Source organism: Ambystoma mexicanum, chromosome 7p, assembly GCF_040938575.1.
Source record: "Ambystoma mexicanum isolate Mex_15411 chromosome 7p, UKY_AmexF1_1, whole genome shotgun sequence".
NCBI classification, from domain to species: Eukaryota; Metazoa; Chordata; class Amphibia; order Caudata; family Ambystomatidae; genus Ambystoma; species Ambystoma mexicanum.
The window spans coordinates 77,553,997-77,579,425 of NC_090939.1; the positions used below are offsets into that span (position 1 = coordinate 77,553,997).

At 48.5% G+C, this 25,429-nt stretch overlaps 1 protein-coding gene across 1 annotated transcript in view; it reads right to left on the reverse strand.

Moving 5' to 3' along the window:
- The window catches only part of KPNA1 (karyopherin subunit alpha 1), a 1,070,482-nt gene that overhangs the window by 294,702 nt on the left and 750,351 nt on the right, over positions 1-25,429 (reverse strand). The window contains exon 9 of the mRNA XM_069635818.1: positions 21,055-21,218. Coding sequence (XP_069491919.1) covers positions 21,055-21,218 — 164 coding nt within the window. The remainder of the gene's footprint in view (positions 1-21,054; positions 21,219-25,429) is intronic.

A 25,429-nucleotide genomic window follows, 5' to 3' on the forward strand; every position in this document is an offset into this window, starting at 1 on the left:
AGGGAAGCGGAGTAAAACTCATGCTGGAATTTAGGGATGGTCTTTGTTTTCCCCGATGGTTTCGCCTTTTTCTTACAGCAGGGTACTGGGGCATGATGGGACTCTGTTTACAATATCCCACGACAACTGAGGGGATGTCGGCTAGGGATGTATCAGAACGGGGGGAATACCATGTCTCTCCCGAGGCCGTGTCTCCCCCAGGTGATCCTCCATTGATGGTCCGCCCCCAGGTTTGGGATCCATGAGCGAAGTGCCATCCCTGGCCACCTGAACAAAGGATCCCCGCGAATTACCTCGGAGAAACGCCTACGGTTTCTCACACTGCAAAGAAGACCAACTCTGAGGCAGCAGCAGCAGCAAACGGGCAGAAGAGATGATCGATTGTCCAGATAGCAAACCTTGACCACAGATGACAGTCGTGTGAGACCCCCAAGGTGTCGCAAACAACTGGGCTGGAACTGGAGAAGGACATTACCTAGTTCATGCAATAGACTCCAATGGCTGACAAATAAAACTACCGAAATGCCGGAGTTGCAAGATGAGACAAAGGATAAGACTTAATTTAGAAGCTGGTCAATGAATTGACGTGTTTGTGCACAGCCAAGAAGCACTTCCTGGCTGCCTGGATAATTTACATATTCTTAGCTGAGAATCAAGATACCCAGTGCTGAGCTGTTCAGGTATCATGCAGCTAAACTGATCAAATCGAGAGGCAAGTGGAGTAGTCTCACCTGCTGCTGATGTAGGATATTGTGTGCTGGGGGAAAGGGAAGGAACAACTTACTTACCTGTAAGTATTGTTCTCTGGCATGGATTCACATGTGAATTCCAGTCAGGCCGGGAATCCTCGGTAAAAGAAACACAGTTTCACTTTCACTTAAAACGGTATTTCTTATCTAAACCAATCTCTAAACAAATCACTGTCCTCTGGGTCATGCTGCCCCCAGCCAATGACAGTCCTCTCCCTAATCCTCTCATTTGGCAGCCATCTTCCATGCCAGAGAATAATAGTTACAAGTAACTTCTCCAGCCTGGGGTCTGGCATGGATTCACATGCTAATGAATAAAAAATACATAGCAATACAACATTACACAACCACAGGAGGTGGCGAAGCTCAACAGAAGCAATATTCATACCTATGAAACAGACTCACCTCAAGCGAACAGGTTGCGTAGAACTGCTTGGCCGACTTTGGACTCCTCTCTGGAATCTTTGTTGACGCAGAAGAACTTTGTGAAGGTGTGGGTGGACCTCCATGTAGCAGCCATGCAAATGTCCAGTAGGGGTACACCAGACAGGAACGCCGCCGTCCCAGCGATCGCTATGGTGGAGTGGGCTCTCGGACGCCTGGGCAGCCTGGCGATGGAAGCCTTAGAGAATGACTTCCCATGGTTCATAGGACCGAAGTTCACGAAAAGTAGAAACGTCTTCCAAAAACTCTGCGTGTCACGCAGAACTTCAGGGCACAAGCAACATCCAGCGAGTGCAGGGCACTTTCAGCCAGTGACTAAGGCTTTGTAAAAAACACAGCGAACACCAAAGGCTTGTTGAGGTGGATTTCCGACGGAACCTTCGGCATAAAAGAGGGGTGCGTCCGCAGCACCACCCTCAACTCGTAGAAAATCAGATATGGTTGTTTGCAGGATAGGACCTGGATCTCACCCACCCTCCTGGTAGAGCTAATGGCCACAAGGAAAGCCGATTTCCACGAGAGGGGGACTGATGAATAGGCTCGAAGGGGCCCCCCCATGAACCTCATCAGCACCATGTTGAGTTCCCAAGCCGGGGCAGGAGCTTTCACCGGCAGGAAAGATCGAAACAGTCCTTTGAGGTACTCCTTGAGACGGTGAGACCAAAGAGAAGATCGACCTGGAGTCGCGGGAGGTAGCCCCCAGATGCATCTTGATAACGTGCCAAGGATAAGTATGGACAAATATGCGGGGCCGTGACCCTCAGAGGGTTGATCTTCTGAGACGGGCACCATGTAGCGAAATGCTTCCACTTGTGACTGTAGTACTTCAAAGTCGACAATGCTTTTGCCTTGGCAAGGACCTCCGTGCAGTCCGCTGCCAACTCGTATCCTTGAAACTCTAGTGCTGCAGGAGCCAAGCCCCCAGACTAAGCGATCCTGGGTCATGACGCAAGATTGCGCCTCCTTCTCTGGTGAGAAAATCGAGGACCACTGGCAATTTGACGCCAACAGGCTGAGAAGGTCCGGGTACCAAATCAGCCTCGGCCATGCCGGGGCGATGATGATCATCCGGAATCGGCACTGTTCGGAGTTGAATGACAACTCACAGTAGGAGAGGAACAGACCTTCCCACGGGAAGGAGAACGCGTCCCCCATGCTCCTCGGTTGGTGGAATCTGCCCGCAAACGTCTGGCATTTGCAGTTTGCCGCTGTCGCAAACAGATCGATCTGGAGCCTGCCCCACTTGATGAAGATGCGGTCCACCTGGTCTAGCCGAAGTTCCCACAATTTACATGTTGTGAAGTTACCACTCATGGCAGGAGCGCAACTCCCTGCTGAGGGAGTCCGCGATGGTGTTCTCGACTTCCGCCAGGTGAAAGGGGATGAGGAACATCTCTTGTCTGACGGTGCAGTGCCACAAGTCCTGCGCCTCTTTGGAGAGCGCTGGGGATCGAGTGTCCCCCTAATTCCTGATGTAGAACATCTTGGTGGTGTTGTCTGAAGATCCTCAGCACCTTACCCTTGAGAGACAGAAGGAATGACTTGAGGGTCCAGAACACCGCCCGCAGCTCCAGGCTATTGATGTGAACACCCCACCACCGTATCTCCAGACGGAACTCTGCGTCGAGCATGATCTTGCCCGTGAAGCTTCAGGACACCTGAATCCAGCGAGAGTCCAGGAACTCCTCAAGAGGTCGCATCCGTAACCTGCAGAGCTGGATAAGGTAGATGAAGACAACATTATGCTGAGAAGTGACTTGATGGTCCGCACTGCGGCGGTCTTCAGTCACAACAGCTGTTGCACTTTCCCCAAAATGACCGCTACCCTCTCCTCCGAGGGCGATGCGAGGCAGGAGACTGTTTCGAGTCTGGCTCCTAGAAACAGCCCGTTCTGCAATGGTGTCAAGCAGGACTTTGGATAATGGATGGAGAGCAGCCGCCACCAGCTCAATCATCAACAAAGACTTCTCCTAAGTTGGGCCGTCTTGGGCAGGGCGACCACCTTTTCCTCTGTCCTTGGCTTCTCAGGATTCTCCCACAGTTTAGCCGGGTTGGACGATTTCCTTTTTGAGGAGGAGGTTGATTGCTTGCTGGCGATTGAGGCGGATGGTGATGTTGAACGCGCCCTGCCCATCGCAAGACCCTCTTGCCTGGCGACCCCAATGGAGCGGAACTTGGCAGTGCTTGGACTGGTCTTGGAACACCATGATGGGGCACCCTCAAAGGACTTAAAAGCCTGCTACTCGGACCGGTTGGTCCTGAATGAGGCATGATCCTGCACGGGGCAGAGGCCTGAGCGTTTAGCAAAGCTGCCAGTCTACTGTGACGATCTTTCATTTTCTTGGAGAAGCCGAGACATATCTCGCAGTCTCCTTCCTTGTAGTCTGGGTGAAGCCAGAGGCATTGCAAGCGTTTGTCCTCTACAAACAGGTTACGTAGCCCGCATCTGGTGCACAATCTGAAGAGGGATCTTCCTTCCTTCTGCTGAGTAGGCCCGATGGCCTTCTGGAAACTTTGATGATCCTCGCCCTTGAGGGGTGCTGAAATTCACCGGCAAACGGATCCCCATCTCAGCAGATGGAGAGAAGAGCACACAGGCTGTTTTTGACAAAAATAGAAACTTTCCGTCAAAAGCGAAAAAATGTAGAAGTAGTGCATGGAGCAAAACCCAAGGACTCCCAACACTGAAACATGCAGTAACAATCTGAAGATGGCTGCCAGAGGAGAGGCTTAGAGAGAGGACTGTCATTGGCTGGGGGCAATATGACCCAGAGGACAGTGATTGGTTTAGAGGAGAAATACAGTTTTTAAGTGAAGGTGAAACTTTTTTTACTGAGGATTCCTGGCCTGACGACGGGGAATATTCATGAGCATGTGAATCCATACCAGACCCCATGCTGGAGAAGGTTCTATGTCATTTCATCGTCGGGCATTTCAAAGCCTGCAATTTAAACGTGCAACAGTTCTACCACATTTTTTTTGGGGGGGGATCCCCCCCCAATCCCACCCTCCTGCACCTATTTTTACCTATACCCAATCCCCACAACCACTCATCTGCCCTCCTCCCCCCCCCCACCCCAAAAATGTTATGAACTGTCAAACACGTTTAAACTGCAGGCTTTGAAATGCGCAACGATGAAAGAACGTCGTACCGCTGGAGAATGGGGTCTTCCTTCCAAACCTGCATCAGGTGAGAATCCGTATTAGAAATTGGTTGAGGTACGAAAGGTCCAAAACTGGATGGATCCCGCCTGATGTTTTTGGGATCAGCATGTAACAAGAGTAGAATCCCTGACATACTCCTTAAGGAACCAACTCTATCACTCCTAGAACCAGGAGTTTTTTAATCTCTTCCGGGAGCTCCGGGGATGAATTATGGAGCTTTGGACTAGAGGAAGGTGGTATAGCCAGAAGGGCAAGGTGGTAACCATGTTCAATAATATTCAAAACCCACTCCTCTTGAGTAATGGTTTTCCAAAAAGTGAGGAAGTTGGAAAGTCTTCCCATCATCGGGGATGTATGCTCCTTAATGATGGTTGGAGCAGAAGGCATGCACATGCCCGGAGGCAAGTCAAATAGACTTCTTCTGCTCTTGAGCAGAATTAGAGGAAGATGGAGGGGCGGATTTATTTTTTGGTCTAAATCTTCGCTTTTTTGAAGAGTAGAATGATTTAGCAGAAATGGACAAACCACTGTTGCCTTGTGTACGTGGTTTAAAAGTCTTAACATTTTGGCGATCTGGTTGTTTCACCGAAATTGAGCTGAGTTTTTTTAGCTGCTATGACAGTGGCCTTACATTTCTGTAGGACCTCATCTGTGGATGGATCAAACAATGTTTTGCCATCAAATGGAATGCCCAGCACAATCTCCTGGATATTCTGATGAAGGGAGGAGGCAGACAAATATGCGTGTCTATGCATGCAGACTACATTAATAACTGCCCTAGCAGTTGTGGCAGTTAGATCTTGAACGACTTGAAGCTGTTGCATAGCAGCTTCTTTGCCCTCCGAAATCCAGAAGGAGAACTCGTCTGCGGCTTCCTGAGGTAGCATGTCATCGAAACGTTCAAGATTTTCTCAATTGACGATATTAAAACCCGCCAGAACTGTAGCAGTGTTAACCTGCAGAAGTTGTAAGGTATAGGTAGTGCAAGACTTCTTATCTTGGGTCTCCCATGCTTTTGCATTTTTGTCAAGCACTGCAGATGGCAGAGACTACTATTGATTGAGCTGGAAGACTTCCCACGAGTATGAACGGTTTGTCCTTAGGCATCTTGAATTTATTATCTAGGGCTTAAGAGATGTGGGATCGGAATGGGGCTTTCTCCAACAAGGCAGAGCTTGCTCCATAATGGACAATTCCATGGGCAGTGGAACCTTTGACTGCTGAGAAGGCAGTTTCCCAAAAACACCCATTGTTTTAGGCTGATCCTTTGGAAGGATTTCTAGTGCCTGCATGGCTTTAGTGACAATGTCATAGAACACCATAGAAGATGAACGTGTTGTGTCCTCCTCTGAATCGGAGTCAGAGTCCTTTGCCATTTTCAGTTTTTTGGGTGGAGGAGCAGAGTCCTTATTGTTCACTGATAACGTGACAAGGTTTGGTACCTGCCAACCCTACTAATGACCCTGAGGTAACACGGGTGACATTTTGTCCTTGATGCGTTGAGCCAACACTTCTAGGAAGGGCTCAGAAAGCATTATTTCTAGCACAACATTAGTGATGTCGTTTGCCATCTGGAAAGGGCTAAGTAGAGGGTCTTCTAGTCTAATAGCAGAAGAGTCAGCCCTATTAGGCGATTGGCTAGGATTGTATATGTTAAACACCACGGGTCTGGGTACCTTAATGTTGTTAAGAACCAGCTGGGGTCCAGGTTGTGTTGGTACCAGTGTATGTTGACCAAAATTGTCCTCGGACTAAGGAGAGAATTGAAGCAAAATGGGAGGGGTCTGAGCTCTCACAGGAGCGCTGAACAATTGTTCTGGTGGAACCGTAAAAAGTGTTGAAGCATCAAAAAGTCTTGCCTGTTTGGTGTACAGAGGCAAGAAACAAGTTACTTACCTATAACTGTTGTTCTCCAGCATGGAGACTCAACATTAAGCATCTCTTACCTCCTCACCACGCTCCCCTTCAAGCGAACAGGTCGCGCAGCACTGCTTGGCCAACTCTGGACTCCTCCCTGGAATCCCGTTCGACGCAGTAGAATCTTGTGAAGGTGTGCGTCAACCTCCACGTAGCAGCCCTGCAGATGTCCAGCAGGGGCACACCAGACAGGAACGCCGTAGTTGCAGCGATCCCTCTGGTCGAATGGGCTCTCGGACCGCCAGGCAACGGTCGGTTCGCCAACCGGTGACAATGGGTGATGCAGCCAGAGAGCCACCTCGAAATGAAGCCTTGGAGAGGGCCTTCCCTAGGTTCACAGGGCCAAAGTTCACAAACAGTTGTGATGTCTTCCAAAAGTCCTTTTATCGGTCCACATAGAACTTCAGAGCTCTAGCCACATCCAGCGAGTGCAAAGTCCTCTCAGCCGGCGAGAAAGGCGATGCGAAGAAAAGAGGTAAGACCAAGGGCTCGTTGAGATGGAAGTCCGACGGCGCCTTAGGCATGAAGGAGATGTGCTGATGCACTCACCTATGAAAGGTGGTAGTAGGAATCCCTACACCTTTAGAATGGCGGCCAAGCCGTTCTATACCAAATGGAGACTGTTCTCCAAACTTCCTGTTAAACGTTACTGAAGCTAATCAAATGGTTTAGTCACGTGCCTAGGGCACGTATTTAGGTCCTTTTCTCAGAACGCTAGTTGCTTCTGATTAAGCTTTCCTGTGTTCCGTGTGGTCTTCCCGAACGGAATTCACTGATGTTTGCGGAGTATTCTGTTTCCAAGTTGGTATTCTTCCCAGCGGATGTTCCTGGCTACTCCTTTGTACTAGCCAGCTGAAGCGAGTCGAGTGCTTCCGTAAGCACTTCTATATTGACGTGGCGGCTTCCCTGCCGGTTGTGTCGGCTTTCCTCGAGTGCATTCTAAGCACAGTTCATTTACACGACGGCGTTTTCCTGCTGGCTGCACTCCTCATGGTCGCCTATTTCCACGTGAAAGAATTGCGGTGGCTTCTCTGCCGTCCGCGTTCCTGTTGGCTGCATTCCTCGTGGTCGCCTGCTTCCCCGTGAATGAAGACAGCGGTGTACAATTCCCATTCTACACATCTGAGACGGTTTCCTACAAGAACGGCTATCTCTTCCCGCCTACACTTCAAGCTGCAGTTAATCCTCCACAAGAGCTGTTATAACCGCGGATGCGGGCATTTTTCATTTAAGGTATGAGACTGTAGTTAGAATTCTATTATATCATTTTACTACTGTTGGAGGACTGGAAGTTAAGTTATAGTAGTTTCAGAATTTGGAGCTGCTTTTCAAACCAGTGGGTTTAAGTTTTGTTTCTTATGTTATATTATTTGGACTCATCTAAGTTCAAGGATGAATCACTGACTGCACATGAGTGAGAACCTAACCAACCATCAGTTTATGTAAAGTGTGTTGTGCATTGAACAATGAACGCTATCCAGACTGCACCATCCCGGCTCTAGTGCGGCCCTCGTTCCGCCCGGGTTTAGATTCCCACTAACCTTCCCTTACTTGTCGTTGTTGCCTTTGGATCCATCCGGATATTCCTGGTTCTTTACATTACTTCAAGTCATCTAATCAATTAAGGTTAGTGCAGATAATAGTGGTTATAAGGAGAAGTCTGACCAAGGTTCTATTACTTATCAAGTGTTTTTCTTATAACAGATTGGTGGTGGTGCTTACATTTTCATCCTTTCGAGTGATTCTTAACACTGGCTGTAAATATTTCAGACAGTGGGTGGAATCATTAGAAAGGATTCTTCCCTAGGATTCTTCATTGAAGGTTGAGAAGACCAACCAGGAGCCTTCGTGTATCCTTTCTGATCATATATATATCCTTTAAGGTTGTGTTTACTATTGTATATTGGAAATCATGCCAGGTGCGTCCTCAACACGACCCTCATTGCGTGGAAAGTCAAGTACGGAGGCTTACAGGAGAGGGTCTGGATCTCTCACACTCGTGTGGAGGTGATGGCCACCAGGAACGCCGTCTTCCACGACAGGAATTTCAGAGGTGCCGAAAACTCCAGAGCCCTGTAGCCTCTTCGGGACTAGCGCTATCGCACCCTTTTTTAGCATTAGCTGTACCGCCAGAAGTAGTTGAGTAATGTGGTTTTCTTTCCTGGCCACAGGTGGAAAACGGGACACTTCCTTTGGAACTCCAGAGTGTGCCCTTGGGCCAGGGCATCCAGCACCCAACGGTCGGTGGAGATGGACTTTTACGTGCCGACAAAGTTTGCCAGCTGGCCTCCCACCGGGGTGCTCGGTGGGGGCCCAACGTCACGGCCGGTTCAGCCCTGCTTCGCCAAGGCCTTACCGCCTTTGGCCCCTTGGCGGCAACAACATCTGCCAGCCTTGTTGCAGCCTCTGTAGGCTTCCTGCGACAAAGAGCGGGCAGCGTAACGGTAAGAGGAAGAGCCGCCGCTGAATCCTTTGGAGGCACCTTGTGACTTGCCTCCAGAGGACCGAAAGGACAGCCGTCTCCGTGTCTGCCTTGATGGCCTGCAGTGACTCGTCTACTGCCTTGCCGAACAAGTTGTTCCCGTCGAAGGGCATGTCCAGTACCCTGGTCTGTATGTCCTGACGGATGTCGGTGGCCCTGAGCCAGCCACGCCGGCGAAGGCTAACGCTGTTGCCCATCTGGCGGAAGCCGGTGTTGGCGATGTCCGTGGCCACCGTATTGGTGTGGTCCGAAGCCACCTCGCCTTCCTGTAAGATTTCAAGGGCCTCTGCCCTCTTGTCTCGGAGGAAGTCCACGAGGGGGGCGATTTTAAACCACAGCTCCCCATCGTAGCGAGCCATGATAGCGTTGGTCGCCGCCGAAATGTCCCCAACGTCCCATGGTATCCATCTTCTTCCCCTCGCCGTCTGGCGGGGAAGTGGAAGTAGACGCCATCGTCCCGGCTGATTTCTTCTTGGCAGCCGCAGAGACCACAGAGTCAGGATATGGCTGCGCTCTGAGGCACATTGGTGCTGAGTCTGGGACCCGGTACTACTTCTCGTACCGGTCTCTTCGCCGGGGCCGAGGATGGGTTCTTCAGGAGAGCCAGCCCCTCGTCCCAGATGTCGTCCGACAGCGGGACCAAGAGCACGCCTCTCATTGCTGATAAAGGAATCCCTCCTTCTGCTCCTCGGGGCATAGCTGAAAAAGCTCTGAGTCCCTGGCGATCACAGTGTGAAACGAGGCAATTTCGTCAGGGGGGCGGCGCTGGGAGATCTGCTCCGTCGTTGCTTCTGTCGTCCGTCCCCGTTGTCGCCGTCTCCGTCTCGTCCCTCGGAGGAGGGGAAGGATGGAAGGGTGGGGGCAGATGGACTAGCCTACGCTTGGGTGAAGGGCTTCCCGACGGCCCAGGCGCCACTGGATCGTCCGCCAGAGGCAAAAGCATCCTCGTTCTTATATCTGAACACAGGGTGTGTAGGGCCAACAAGATGTCCTCCAACCTGTCCGTCGGTGGTTGCGACGGGAGCGGCATGGTGTCCGGTTCCTTGTCGATATGCCGTTCCTCGTCGGCCACCCTGTCGCTCTCCACGTCCGCCTCGTCGAGGTCCTTCCCGTAGTATCTCGACGAATCTCTTATCCAAGACTGACTTGAGGCCCACCAGCTCATCCTCGGAGGAGATATCCGAGTTCGGTAGGACTATTGACCCCCCCCCCCCTTCTTCTTGTCAGGGGTTTCACGAGAGTCGTTTCGGTGGGCAGGAAAGACGATTCCCTCCGGGAAGGTAGGGAAACTCTTGGCTTTGAGGTCGTCTCCACTGGGGCCGCATCTGCGGGTTTCGCCAGGGACGCTGCCACTTCCTCAATCGAAGTCTTAGCCAGGTGAATCTGGGCCTTCACGAACTTTGTCGCGTTTGAGGCCTTCACCGTGGGGGGTGGGTCACCGCCTCACTCCCCCTTCGCTTTCTCTGTCGGGGTCGACCGGGGCTCCCCAGCCCCCTCATCCCCCGACGCTTACCCGGGTTTTCCGACTTGCTCTTCGTCGAGCCGGAGCGTTGACGCATTGGCAATGTTATGCCTGGCAGACGCGCAGCCCGTACCAACAGCCCTCGCAATGCTTTGCCTTATGTTTGTCCCCCGTCGCCAGAGCGCCCTCAAAAGGTCTTAGAAGACCGCTCAGACTTCTTCTTGGGCTCATCTGCCGCCGGGCTTTTCGCCTCCAGCCAATCAGAGCCGTTTGCGACGGTCCTTCATGGTACTTGCGGACATGTCCATGCAGAACGCACAGTCCTCCACGTGCGACTTGTCGGAGTGCAGGCAGTAGAGGCACCGGGAGTGCTCATCCTCCTTGAAGACGTTCTGTAGTCCACATCCTGGGCAGATCCTAAACAACTTGGATCCAACAGGTGTAGAGTCTCCTTTGTGTTCGGCCATGTCCACGTGGGGGAGGCCTCAAAGATCTTCCAGAATCCTCCAAGAAGTGAAATTCGACGAAAATTCGCCTTTAAGGATAGAGATTTCCAAAACGGGTCCCCGTAATCGGAAGCAGAATCGGTGGAGCTTGAGGCTCGATTTGACTGAAAAAGAGTAAACTCTTTGAAAAAACGCAATACGCAGTAAAAGCTCGAGATCTAAGCACAAGGTCTCCCAACACTTGAACGTGCAGTAAAAATCTGAAGATAGCTGCCTGGGGAGGGGCTTAGGAAGAGGGCAGTCATTGGCTGGGGGCAGTATGACCCAGAGACCAGTGATTGGTTATTAGGAGAAAGACAGATCAGAAACTGAAACGGATTTCTTCTTTTACCGAGGATTCCCAGTCTGACGACATGGAATATTCATGAGCATGTGCATCCATGCCAGACCCCATGCTGGAGAATAGATGGTTTACCCAGTACCGTTATTTTGTCCAGAGTATACAACTCTTCCGGTATCGGGTAGGTCTTCTGCGACCCTTTCCTACTTGGAGGTACTAACCCTTTCACACCTGGAGGTATAGTGCTTTCCTACCCAGAGGTACTTTCAACAGGAGTCCCAACAGTGATCCGGACCCAAACACTCTAAACAAAGAGGATGGGGATACGCCCCCGCGAAGCGTCGGTGACACGATGAACAATCTGGAAAGTCTAGTTTGAACGACAGACAGACTAGTACACGACCGCTAGCGAGAGCCAGAGAGGAAAAAAGGAAGAAAATCTTCCGAGGATGCAAGTGTGTCCAGTCCCGAACGAGCGGAGAAAAGGACTGATGGGCGATGCGGAGCCAAGGTGGGCAGGGTTACGGCCGCATGCCGGGCCCTGCGCAAGAAAGAGAGGAAGGACACATTTTTTAAAACATTTTTTGGATGCTCTTTACGAAGTGCTCCGGTCTCGTCCCACTGGACGGAGAGATGTCCCATAAGTATGGAGGAAAGGGGACGGGACGTAGGAGTATCGACAGCTTGTTGGAGCAGAATTATAAATGCACATCACGCGTTACGACATCGTTAAACAAAACATTATTTGCACTAGTGTTTTTACCTGCAATGCAACCTTCCTAAAACAAACAAACCTGGTTTTACTGGGAACTCCTAGAAAGACTTCACATTCACTGCACTGTCATCTCTTGGGTGTTCCAAGCTGCACAATAGATGTTCCACTTTCCCTCACTGCCACCCCCCCTCCCCAGGCGAAGTCGACAAATAGTTCTGTATGCTATTTTTAGTCTTTGCCCCATACATTGTACATCCAAGTAAACCTTACTATATTAACTGCTGTTTATTTTGCACCTTGTCTGCTGTTCATCTTCCACACTATAGTTTGCATCATCTGATTTTTGCTGCTGTTTTATATTTGACTCCCGCGCTTACAGATTTGCTGTAGTTTTGTATTCGGCACCCCAGTCTGTTCCTCGTGATCATTGCTGATGTTCATATTTAAATTCAGGCTGCTCTTTGTGGTGGTATGCTCTAGTCAATACTTTACACCAACCAAGACATTTAATGTATCACGCCTGCATTACTTTACTGGTTCTTAAGGCTGTGTGAAGGCAACACAGGCTTCCTTGGGGTCTCTATCCAGGACGTCTGTGAGATCATTCTTTTCAAGAATAGCCTCTGGCCAGCCCCAAGCTCTGATAATCTGCGACTTTGCTCATGACGGATCTATAGGAAGGGTCAACATGTCCAACAGAATCTGGAGTGGCAAAATCTGTTTCTGGCGAGGTGTCCAAGCCACTAGCATCTCAGTGTCCATTTTTTATTCCTCCAGGATAGATTTTTCAGGCATATTAGGAACCGAAATTCCAAGCCAAAAAGGCACGCCTCTCTGTTCCTCCCCCTTCAGAAATCGACCCCATGGTTCTGAAAAAGTCTGCCTCTTGTAAAGGCTTGAAAGATTTTGAAAAATCCTTCGAAAACTTATAGGGCGTCTAGGGTGCCCGCACCATTCAAAGGAGTCGAGGAAGAAGGTTTTGGCTTCATTCTATGAGGAGACAAAGCCTCCTTCGAAGATAGATGAGGAGACATACTGCCCGGGCTCTTAGGCACACGAGTAGTGTTCTTTGAAGACGCCCAGTCGGCCCTACTAGGCACGGTGGGATCCGAACCCTTCTTGGGATCCTTCGAAGGGGTGGTTCTAAGGTGTGGTTCGAGCAGCTTTCTTGAACACCTCCAGCATCTGGAGATGAAAATTCTCCCAGTCGACTTGCTGGGAAAGCTTACCCGCTTTCTGTCAGGTGAGGAGTCTGTCGAAGACCATCGCAAACAATGGCGACGTTTCTTCATTTTTTATGCAAGGAGGAGTGGCGGGATCTCGATCTCAAGCACTTATGTTTGGAGCGCTGCTACACAGGGGGAATCTCCTTGGATTCGTCAGACGACATCCTTTTGGAAAGGATTGATGAAGGAGATTGAGAAAGGGGCCTACCAGCAGTAAACTTCACCTTCCTCTCCCTTAAGGCCTTCACAGTCATTGACTGTCAGGAACAGCAGTCATCTACTTTATGGATGAGTCTCAAACACAAATAGCAGATCTGATGCGGGTTCGTAATGGACATTTTTGCTCCACAATCGGTGTAGACCTCATCGAAAATCTTTGAGACATTGGAAAGCGCAGAGAAAAATTCAAATGAAAAAATAAATGTAAAAAAAAAAAAATATATATATATTTTTTTAAAAATCGCCAAGGTGATGAACTGTCCCAAGCATGCGGAAAAATGGAACAGAGGCAACAAACACTAAGTCAGCTACTTATACGGTCAAGTACAGGACGGAGGCAGCCAAGGGTCACGAGTTGATAACGCTCGACACCCGCTACTATGGAAAAAAGTTTCAGAAGCTGCATGCAGATTTATGAATATATCACAGCTGAGGAATACATGGGAGGAAACAATCCATTAGAAGAATGCCCTTTGGCTTTATTTCAGCCTCGCATGCATTTCAAAGGGTGATGGACAAATAGGTGAAAAGAAGGGGATCATATTCTTCGAAGACGACATACAGATTTAAGGAAAGGACCAAGGGGATTATGATGGGCTTTGAGAGAAAAGCTAAGAATTCAAGGTGAGGCAGGTTTCACCATCTCGTTGGAGAAGTGCAAATTCTATAAGGATAACATGGATTACCTGGGTCATGAGTTATTAGAGCGAGAAGTCAAACCGAAAAATAATGCAATTGTGGTGTAAATGAAGGCCCCAGGGAACAAGGGAGAGGTTGCATCTTTTGGGGGTGGGGAGGGGGTTGAGTATTAAGGAAAGTTCATTAAGAACTTAGCAGACAAAAACGACAAACTTGAGAAACTGGACTAAAAAAGAAAATCCAGGTCAATTGTGATGTTGACGGCTTTAGGGACAATTTGCATGTGTATCTATATACTGATGCTAGTGAAAGTGGTGTCTGGTGCATATTACTAAAACCAGATCAATCTGGAATGTGAACGGTGGCTTTTTCTTCTCGCCCGTTCAGAGATAAAAGGTATTCAGTTTTGGAAAGGGAAGCTGTACCTTGTGTATGGGGTGTTGAGAAATTCAAACGATATGGGGTCGACTCTTTGCAATGGTCACGATCACAAGCATTTGGTGGCAATATTTTTCAAGAAGGGGCTCAAATGGATATCAAGCAGACTAGTTTGATGGATACCAGGGAATGCAAAGTCTGAGTTTGGAAATGGAGTACACAAAAGGGAGCAGAATGTGGTAGCAGATGCTTTTATCGAGGAATGTCTGTGGAGGATTGAGTAACGTTGATGCGGACAAAGATGACAAAGTTAAAGGGGGGGAGAGTTTTTTGTGAACTCCAATGTGATAGATGAAAAGGCGTGGTTAGACTGCTGTGAGGCAGAGGAGAACCACAAACAACGTATTTGAGTTTGCATGCAATGGTTGGCCCACAGAAGAATTAAGAAGAAGAGCTAAATGATACAGTAGAGTAAAGAATGAATAGGGAACAGATGGGGACCTGCTGGTCAGCAGGGACAGTGAATAGTAGTGCCTGAAGGTCTGAGAACGTTTGTTATGGAGATTGAGCATGAAGGGCATTTTGTTTTAAGCAAAGGGTTTCATTAGAGAAGACTACTAGTGGAATTTGATTTGATGCCGATGTTGGGGGAGGGATACAAGAAGGGGGTCGGGGAGTGGGGAGATTTAAGCAAGTGTGAAAGATGTAGAGTGACATTTCTGCAGACGAGGAAACCTCCTATGAAAGAGGTTACTGTACCAGAGTGTGGGATGTAGTTGCAATAGACATATTAGGGCAGTTGAATTTGAGAGGAGCCCATGGGAAGTGCATAGCGGTGGAAAGAAAAATTGGGCCTCTAGTCCCATCGAGCAGTCAAATGGACCGACGGGCGAGGCCAGTTGGAGGAGTCGGCCCTCACGTGCATCAAATTTAAACGGGAAGCCATCTTTTTGTGGTGCAAAAGGCTCAGTGGGACAGATTCCCACCAGTTTGGAGAAAAGTTGATGGGACGTAGGAGTATGGGTGGGGGAATCATAGTGTTGTGTGAGACTCCAGTCAATGGTAGGCCCAGAAGAGTGTGCCGTGCTTAGAAAGGGATCCTAGAGCCGCCATATATGCCCCTCTGGCCCTAAAAGTCCATTGAGGTGTATCTCCTATGGGTTTGAAATTAGGTGCCCATGGGAGTGTACAACACTGCTGATCTTATTGGCTGGAAGCCCTCATTAACTCCAAACATGCCAGGCTGCACATCAATGCCCCCTGATCTATGCAAAAGCACAGTACAATGCATCAGGGAGTCCGTTTTTGCATTTACAAACCTTTCTCCACATTTGTAAATTCTTCACAAATGCATACTGCACCTCAAATGCATTACAGGGCAAGCGTCAGATGGACGTCCACAGCAAAATAGAACTTGAGTTGTGGTGTGCCAGGATCTACATTTTAATGACTCAGCCATTTCTGGTATTTTTAAAGCTCCTGGCACCTTTAAAGTAGTGCCCACAAAAGAGAGAAAAAAAATAATCACTCAGTCGCGATTGCCTAAACAGTCTCAAATCAGGGTTGAATAAATGGTGTATATCCTCATACCGAAACAAAGCAGTCCTTTCCTCCAGTGGTTGGCAGGGAAGTGTCAAACGGCTCTGCAGTATTGAAGCCACTTTGGGGCTCTTTCTTGTGCGGGGCTGCGCTAGGAACGTCACTACCGGATCTAGACATAAGGCCCACAAAGTTTTGGCTAATTCAAAGCAGCTTAGGCTCTTGGAAGGAGGTGCAGAAGCCCATCTGAGATCAAGCAACAAGATATCCCTCAACAGTTTAAGTGGTATCAGCGTCAAAGCACTCTGTGCTGAAAACACTGTTGGCAGAAGCCAGAGTTAGAATTGTGAGCCATACAATTCAGATGGTTGGAAAGACATGCCTATGTGTCTTTGATGGCCCCTGAGAAGATAACAATGCCTTTCATTTTTCAGACCCATCCGGGGTATAAACTTTTCAGCACCCATAAACACTAATAGAAAAGAGAAAAAGAGCAGATATTAGCATTGCACATCACTCTGCCTAGGAAAGTGTAGGGCAGGACATACAATGTTGCTTTCTACACACAAAGTTATAAGTTACTTACCTGTAAGCATTGTTCTCCATCTTGGGTCCGACATGGATTCACATGCTCATGAATATTCCCCATTGTCAGGCTGAGAATACTCTGTAAAAGAAAAAGCAGTTTTACTTTAAAACTGTATTTCTCCTCTAACCCAATCCCTGTCCTCTGGGTCATACTGTCCCCATCCAATGACAGTCCTCTCCCAAGCTCCATCCCTCGTGGCCATCTTCAGATTTGGTAAGCACGCAAAGTGGCAGTATGAACCACGAATAGCCACAGAAAAGGAGGGAGGGTTCGCATGTGAAGCTATGCCAGACCCATGCTGGAGAACACTAGTTACGGGTAAGCAACTTAAACCTTCTCCAGCATGGGGTCTGGCATAGATTTGCATGCTCATGAATAACGATTACACAGCAGTACATTTACACAACCACGAGAGGTGGCAAGGCTCAACAGAAGCAATAAAAACTCACCTCTGTAACAGACTCAACTCAAACAAACAGGATGCGTAGCACCGCTTGGACGACTCGGGACTCCTCCCTGGAATCCCTGTTTACGCAGAAAAACTTCCTGAAGGTGTGCGTGGACCTCCACGTAGCAGCCCTGCAAATATCGAGCAGGGGCACACCAGAGAGAAACGCCATCATCACTGCGATGGCTCTGGTGCAGTGGGCTCTCGGTCGGCCTGGCAGCGGCCTGCTCGCCAGTTGATAACCGTGCATGATGCAGCCGGAGAGCCAACTGGTGATGGAAGCCTTCGATAAGGCTTTTCCGTCATTTACAGGTCCAAAGTTGACGAACAACTGACAAGTCTTCCGAAAATTATTTGTATGCGCCACGTAGAACATCAAGGCACAAGCAAAGTCCAGCGAATGCAAGGCACTCTCCGCTGGCAAAGACGGATAACACCAAAGGTTCGTTGAGGTGGAACTTCAAGGGTACCTTTGGCATAAAGGTGGGGTGTGTGTAAGCAGTACCACCTTTGACAGGTAAGGCTGCTTGCACGACAGTGCCTGGATCTCCCTGACCCTCCTGGCCAAGGTGATAGCCACGAGGAAAGCCGTCTTCCACGAGAGGAGCTTAAGCGGGACTGGATGCATACATTCAAAAGAAGCTCCCATGAGCTTAATCAGTACTACATTGAGTTCCCAAGCCGGGGCTGGAGCATTCACCCGAGGAAAAGTCTTATAGAGCCCTTTGAGGAATTCCTTGACAAGTCTGTGCGACCACAAGGAGGGTCTACCCCGAGACCTGGTGTACCGGGATTTGGCAGCAAGGTGCACCTTGATAGAGGCGTGCGCCAATGCCGCCTTGGCCAAGGAAAGCAAACAGGGAAGAAGCTGAGGGGCTGTGACTTGCAGAAGGGACATCTTCCGAGTCCAGCACCACACGGAGAAGTGCTTCCACTTATGGCCGTACCATTTTAACGTTGACGAGGCTCTGCTCTGGCCAGGTTTGCCTTACATTCCTCTGGTAAAGCATAACACTCAAACTCTAGGGCTGCAGGAGCCATGCCCTCAGGTTCAGCGACCCCGGGTCGTGGTGTAGAATGGCCCCTCCCTCTCTGGTGAAAAGGTCCGGGAACATCGGTAGTCTGATGGAGGGGGCGAATGCCTGACACAGCAGGTCCGGATACCAGATTTGCCTTGGCTACGTTGAAGCGACAAGTATTATCTTGCAGTGGTACTGTGAGTGTATTGCTCACACGTAGCATGAGTGGAAACTGAGGAAAAACGAACAGGAACCATCTCTCCTACAAGACCAAGTCACCCATGCTCTTCGGCTGAGGGAACCTTCTGGTGAACTTCTGGCACTTGGCGCTCGCCGCTCTGACAAAGATCGATCTGGGGTTTGCCCCATCTGTAGAAAAGAAGGACCACCTGATCCTGGTGAAGGTGCCATTCAGGGCAGGAACACAACTCTCAGGAGAAACCGGACGGGGAACATGCCCTGCTGAATGGCCCAGAGCCACAGATCCTGGTCATGCTTGGAGAGCACCAGTGAGGTGGCACCCCCACCTTGCTTCCGGATGTAAAACATGGTGGTGGTGTTGTCGGTGAAGATCCTCACTACCTTGCCCTTCAGAGACTGCAGAAAAGACTTGAGGGCACAGAATACGGCCTGAAGTTCCCGGATGTTGACGTGGAGGCCCTTTCTCCTCCGGTTGCCAGAGGCCTCTGACGTGCAACTGTCCGTTGTGGGCTCCCAATCTTTCTAGAGAGTCTGTGGTGACCGTCTCCTGGTAAGGTGGAACTTAAAACGGAGTCCCCTGGATGAGATGCGGTCTTGCACCCCACTATTGTATTGCCCGATTGAACTCCTCAGTGAGGGATATCTTGTCCGCAAAGGTTCCCGATATTTGCATCCATTAACTCTTGGAGGTCTCATCTGAAGACTGCAGAGACGGACGAGGATGATGCAGGAGGACATCATGCCCAGCAGCAACTTGATGGACTGCACTGTCACCGTATGTGATGACAGGCGCTGCACTTTTCCTTGTATGGCTCTCACCCTCTCGTCCGAGCGAGACGCCAAACACGCCACTGGGAACAGCAAGTCCTGAGATGGAGTCATGCAGGACTTTGGATAGTTTATGGAGAACACCAACTCCGTCAGCAGACTTACAGTCCTCAATGTTTGCCAGTGTGGGTGAGCGTGAACACACAAGTCCGTCGTCCAGGTAAGGGTATACGCGGATGTCTTGTCGACGAAATACGCAGATGCCAAGCACTTCATAAAGACCCTCGTGGGGCCGACCCGGGGGTAAGGACACTGGTGGGGTGATCGTGGCACACTTCCTTCACGGATCCACTCTTCTTCAGCGCTGTCGTGGTGGACATCATCGACTTCGACGATGATGTGCTTGTCAAGGCCCTCGATGATGGTGTCGTCATTGAATCAGTTGACCTGGCAGGCTGCAAGGTCTTAGTTAGCTTTATCGAGTCCTCTCCAGACTTGTCCCTTGCAGGTTTATCCGCAGACACACAGAGTGTGGACGGAGTTAGGGACTTTATCTCAGAAGAGGCCTCTTTCGCCGGCAGGCTTACCGTGGAGGCTTATGGCAATCGCCTTCTGCCCGACTCAAGATCCACATCAGCGGTGAACCCAGCAGAGCCAGCGTCGCAGAGCTTGGCCTTCTCTTGGACCCCCGCAAGCGAGGTGACCTCAAAGGATCTCGACATCCTCCCACAGGGAGTTTGCTCCTCGGTCAGGCCAGTCCTAGATGAGGCCTGACCCTGCCTGGAGGCTGAGTCAGCGGCCTTGGTCGACTAGAGCCACGCTGACCATCTGCTGTAATCGTCTGTTTCGGTTTTCTTCGAGAAACCATGGTACACCTCGCATCCCTCCTCATCGTGGTCTGGATGCAGACAATATAAATATTTATGATGCCGATCTTCACTAATACATTCCTTAATCCACACTTTGCGCAGTTTGAAGAGACTTCAAATTTCCTTCTCCTCAGTTATGGCTGAAAGGCGCTAAGTAGGCCCAAGGCCAGGCCTTCTTGAAACTTCGATGACGATCAGACGGTGGATGAAGATCTTCGCTGGCAGCAGATCCCAGCTGCCAGTCTCTTTCTTTCGTCGAAGGCGATCAAGCAAAAACGGTCAAAATTCGAAAACCTTTCATGGAAAAAATTCAAAATAGCACTAAAATAGCTCTGAGAGCAAATTGAGGACTCCCAACACTGAAGCATGTGTAAAAATCAGAAAACGGCCACCAGGGGTGGAGCTTAGGGAGAGGACGGTCATTGGGTGGGTGGGGTGAGGGGGGAAGTGGTGGGGGGGGCATGACCCAGAGGACAGTGAATGGTTTAGAGGAGAAATACAGTGTGAAAGTGTATTTTACTGAGGATTTCCAGCCTGACGATGGGGAATATTCATGAGCATGTGAATCCATGGCAGAACCCATGCATCCACGGGGAGGAAAAAACCTTTCAGGAAAAAGCCGAGACTAAATGTTCGAAAACAGGTCTTAAAAAGAGATCAGATCAGAGAGCAGGACACAAGGTCATGTGTTTAACAAGAGGTTCATTGAAAGAAAATGGGCTGGGAAAATACAACTCTCCCTATGCTAAGGAGGGTTCCTCTGCCTATGACCTAAAACCAAGGATCTGTAAGGGTCAGGAAGTCGATAACTAAAACTGTCCTTGTGTCCAACACATCCTAACATGGCCTTCACACTATAACCAAAAATCAAAGAGTGCAAGGAAAGGCCTCCTACTTGATATTGGCAAAGAGAGTTCAAAACCAAAAGTACCAAAACTGATTACAAAGAAAATGTTCTCCAAGATCAAGATCCTGGAACACAGAGGTTGTGCCCCTTCCCTTGGTTTCTTGATAGGATGGCAAAAAACTGTCTCTGGTAAATAACAGTTTTTGTTAGACTCACAAAGTTTTGTTTAAACAATAAGTTCTGTAGCGTTGTGTTCCGAGATCCCCTGAGAAGCACAAACTAGAAAAAAGGGTTTGAGCAAACTGCAGTGCAATTAAGGGAGTTCACTGGCTGTATCCATTTCTAACACATGGGTTTCAAAGAAATTAATGAATTTAAGAAAGCTCATTTCTTCTAAATGTATTCCCAAATTCCATTGGAGCCACAGGGATAATGAAAACAGCTAGGACTCATCTCATGATGGAGCATTATCTCCACATCTAGCAAGGATGGATATTTATCTCAGCAGATCTCTCCTAAATAAGGTCATACATTTCTGCAAGGAATGGATGTTAAAGGCATTGATCAGTACAAGTGAGAAAATCAATCTTACATTAACAGCTCCACTAATCTCCTGCATACTCCTGCGTCAATCACCGCCTGGATTTTATCGTTCGGTCCATCTGATAAGTACGACAATGCCCAGCATGCATCAGCCAGTACATCTGTGTCATTAACAAAGAGGAGCCACGACAATACATTAAGACAAGGGGAAACCTAGAAAAGAAAAGAAATAATCAGTCCACATTTAAATGAAAAATAGTTTGTCTCCTTTGAATAGATTCTCTCTACCACAATTCATCTGAAACAAGTTACTCAGCTGCAATTCCAGATTTCCTTGAATTGATTCACATGCTTATTAGGCTGGGAACCCATTTGCATCTGCAACACAGTACATTTTCACAAGATATCAAGCTAATTATGGTCCATGTGACCCCTGCAAATGAGACGGCGATTCCAAGCCCCTCCTCAGAAGGCCTTCCTTGGGTTTTCTTTAACAGCAGTTTAGAGCACAAGTACATCTACTTTCCCCTGCAGGGGAAGATGGCGGGCAGATGTAAATAGTATATGTAAGATTAATGCTGGAGAATTCCTCCGACCCCCAAAACAAAGATGTCCTGTCCACATGTTCTCGAAGAGCCCTCCTGAAGTTGTCTAGTGTATGCAGCGCTCGCTGAGCTGGTAAAGGAGGGACATTGAAGCAGGTCAGAAAGGAGGCAGATTATCTGAGATAGAATTAAACACTGTTTAGGAGATGGCAAAGATGTGACCCAAGAACTACATTGCCACAATGAAAGGCGAAGGACTTCTTGATTGAAAACACCAGCAGGTAACTAACCTTTCAGGCAGACATGATGCCAACGATTATTGGAGAAGATGCTCCATATTGCACCTTTCGTTTCACTCTAGAGGCTTAATAAACCTAGCAAGCAATGTTGAGATCCAAAGACGCAGACTGCATAGACACTGCTGGGTAGAGATGAAGTAGTGCCTTGAAGAATTGCTTCACCAATCTGTGGGTACACAATGAAGGATAGGGGAACCTGTTAGGGAGAATTCTTCAGAATGGCTAATTTCCCTTACCTACTAAGTCCCTCAGCAGCTTTGCTGGATTTCTAGGATTTATTTTTTTCACCTGGTAAGAGCGCGAGCCTTTTTTCCCACTCTTACGTGTGTTTTGTTGTGTGTATTTTTACCATTTTTGTGTTCATAGACTGTTGAGCTTCACCTACTCGATAGGCATCATCGTTTTACTGTGTGTTACACCGCACCCTCAGTGCAGTGACACAGGGTTATCTTTTTCAGACTTCCCATTTCAAACTCCATTTTCTGGTACTGACTACTGTCTCCCAGAACATGTAAAGTTGCCATTGACTGTTAGTCTTTTTAAATTCACAGACCCAGTAGAAACCATCTTGCAGAGTGTTCTGGAAAGAGTTAATAGTTATCCCTTTTTGTCCGTCTCTCATGGAACACTATTTCGTTCCCCTTTCTTTAAGATTTGGCTGGTGGCAGTGGTAGCTACCATATTTTTCCGACCGCGGTTTATTTAAATATCCTTGGTACTGTTTTAGGCTATCGTAGTAGCCTCAAACTTAAACCCGCTGTACCACAATTACTTTTATTTTGTTCCGACTGGGTTTATTCGCCATTTCTTATTGTAAAATGATTTCTCGTGTTTTACTGTGCGTGCCAAACCAGGTCTGGTTCCTTTGTTCGCTGTCCTTTGGCAGGCTTCTGCACAGAAGCCCTCCTTAGGCGCCTGAATGTCTGAGGGGGACAGGATGTGAGGGAGGGGTTTGAGACTCCCTGCACAGGGTCTCCTTGGAGACCCATGTCGCACTCTGTATGATTGGCTGTGGTGACTGTCCCGTCAGGACAGCCATCCTGCTGTGTGATTGACAGCCAGGCTGTGTGAATGGGGGGGAACTGCATAAAAAGCAGGTCTCTGGGACCAGGAGGGCAGAGTCGTGACTGGATCCAGAGAGCCGAAGAGAAGCTGACAGAAGAGGACCTCTACCGCAACAACCTCCCGGTGAAGCCCTGCTGCAGGTCCGAATCTCCAAACTTCGACGACAGGGAAGATCTGCAAGGAATCTTCTCCCCTTGAGCTGGTGGGACCAACCAGTTCGCCAAACTGCAAGCCAGGCCTCCCTCTGGTCGAATTTGCTGTGTACAGCTACAATGAACCGGACAGCCAGGGGGATCGGACCCAGCTTGGGTTTTAAAGAGCGCACCTTTTATTTGCCGCTTTGCTCCGCTGCTGGTTTCTTCGCTGGGCAGTGCAGGACCCTCCAGTCTTCCTCTTTCCTGTCAGTCCGACAGTCATTTCAACAACCGTGAGCCTGCAAGACCTGCCAGGAACGTCTGCCTCAGCTACAGCATTCTTCTGCTCTAAAGGTACTGTGCTAACCCGGTTGTTTGTTCCGTCCGACCGCGGTGAAAGTGTTTGAAATCTTTGGCCAATAGGAGGGCTTGTCCTTCTCTATTCTTTAAAGTAACTTTTCTACCGGCCAACTTCGTTTCGAACTCTTGGCAACGACTTAACCGCGAACTACCCTGAACTGTGTGATCCTCTGCAAAGACTCTGGTCCATTGACTTTGGCTCAGACCTCTTGATTTGATTTCCTCACCGTAGTAGCCTATTCTAGATTGCCTTGCTTACTTACTTGTTGGTGCTGCTTAATTGTGAATAACCTTGTCTTTCCCTCCTTTTAAATTGCTGGAGTGCCATTTTGCTCACACTTCATTTTGAGCTAACTTGTCCAGAATCTATTGGGTGTGGTGTAGTGTATTAAGAGTGATTTTCTGCTGCTTTACTTTAGTGAATTGTTTTACGAATGATGTGTAAATAAATGTATATTCTTTTACTCAGAAACCTTGAGTCAGTGTTTGCTTGAACCATAGTAAATTGCTGTCCTTTGTGTAACTTCTGATACTGCTCACTTTACTCTTGAGATAAGTCTGGCTGCTCAGCCATCGCTACCACTTTACTGTGTAGTACAGGCTTTTACCAAAAGGTGAATTTGTACTGTCACTTTTAGTCTTAATTGTGTGTGGTGTTCCCAAAGGGTACTGCATATGATTCTGCCTAACAGAACCTGCAATCAAGACTGCGGTTGTCCATTGTGGGATAGCAGGAGATTGGCCAACAGCTAGTGCACTTGGACTTGTACTGGCTCAATGTTGGCCAAACGGCACCAAACAATCTCTTCCATTTATGCTGGAAATGTTGACTTGTAGATAGAGCATGTGCCTCAACCAGTACTAACGCACTACTCAGAAAAGCCATGTGCTTTAAGCTCATTTGCTCAAATACCAAGCTGTGGTGTCCTCAAAGACACACAGCTTCTGTCCAATTTTTCTGAAGTTTACCCAATATCAATATCCACTCTTCACTCTCACTATCTCTCCTAGCCACACTTGGAATGCCATCTGACATAGAATGGGTGACACCACGGTATTCCAAGCCAGCTGGAGATCATGCCAGAACTTAACACAAGCAGATCGCCCCAGCGACTTCGCATTGTGATGCAGAACCCAGTTGTGCTCCTTCGTAGAATATGGCTGGCACACCCAGGCTGGAGAAATCAATAGCATTGTGCACTCAGAAAAGGAGTATGGAGAAAATACTCAGATCAGTGAAATCAGAAAACCGGTCTTGAAAATCTGTGGGGCCCAGTGGTGTACTCCCACAACTCCTGGGAAATCAAAGAGTGAAAACACTAAAAGCATCAATGTGAGTACTAATGGAAAAATGAGATTGGACCCTCCTATCCACAATAGCGATCACCCTGCCTGATTATGCCACAGCTCAAAACCAGACTCAGTGTTTACAAAAATAAAGAATTTAATACAATCCATACATAATAAAATTGTATATACACTGGTCTCCATCTCTTGTTTTCAAACATCTAAGATACTACAAAATACATAAAACCTATTTGGTGGGGGCTGGTGAGGCAGCAACTGACTCACTCCCAGTTTTACAATGTCATACTGGGTATCTCAACTTTACACATTGTATACGTCTGCAGTCTTTCACAGAACAGTACACAGTCACGAAACAACTGTTGACAAATAAGTGTGCCTTACTGTTTCACTGTGTTCGCACTCAAGCCCTTTTCACCAACTGTGTGATTCTCGTGCATAAACCTGCACACTATGTCAGCAAATGCCACCTCATACAATGTAAGCAGTCGACACATCTGTGTTTCAGCCCAAAAGTCTATTCAGTCTCTCCTGTTGAATTCACAAGAGCCTCCTTTGTTTTTATCGGGGCTTCATCAGGACTTTCCAAACTACTGCAACCACTTCTTAGTTCTCTTTACAGCTGTGCGTTTCAAATTATACAAGGCCCCTTTCACTTAAAAAGTTCGAAATACCTGCAAACGAGCACAAATGTGGTGCGTTTGTTAGTGACTATA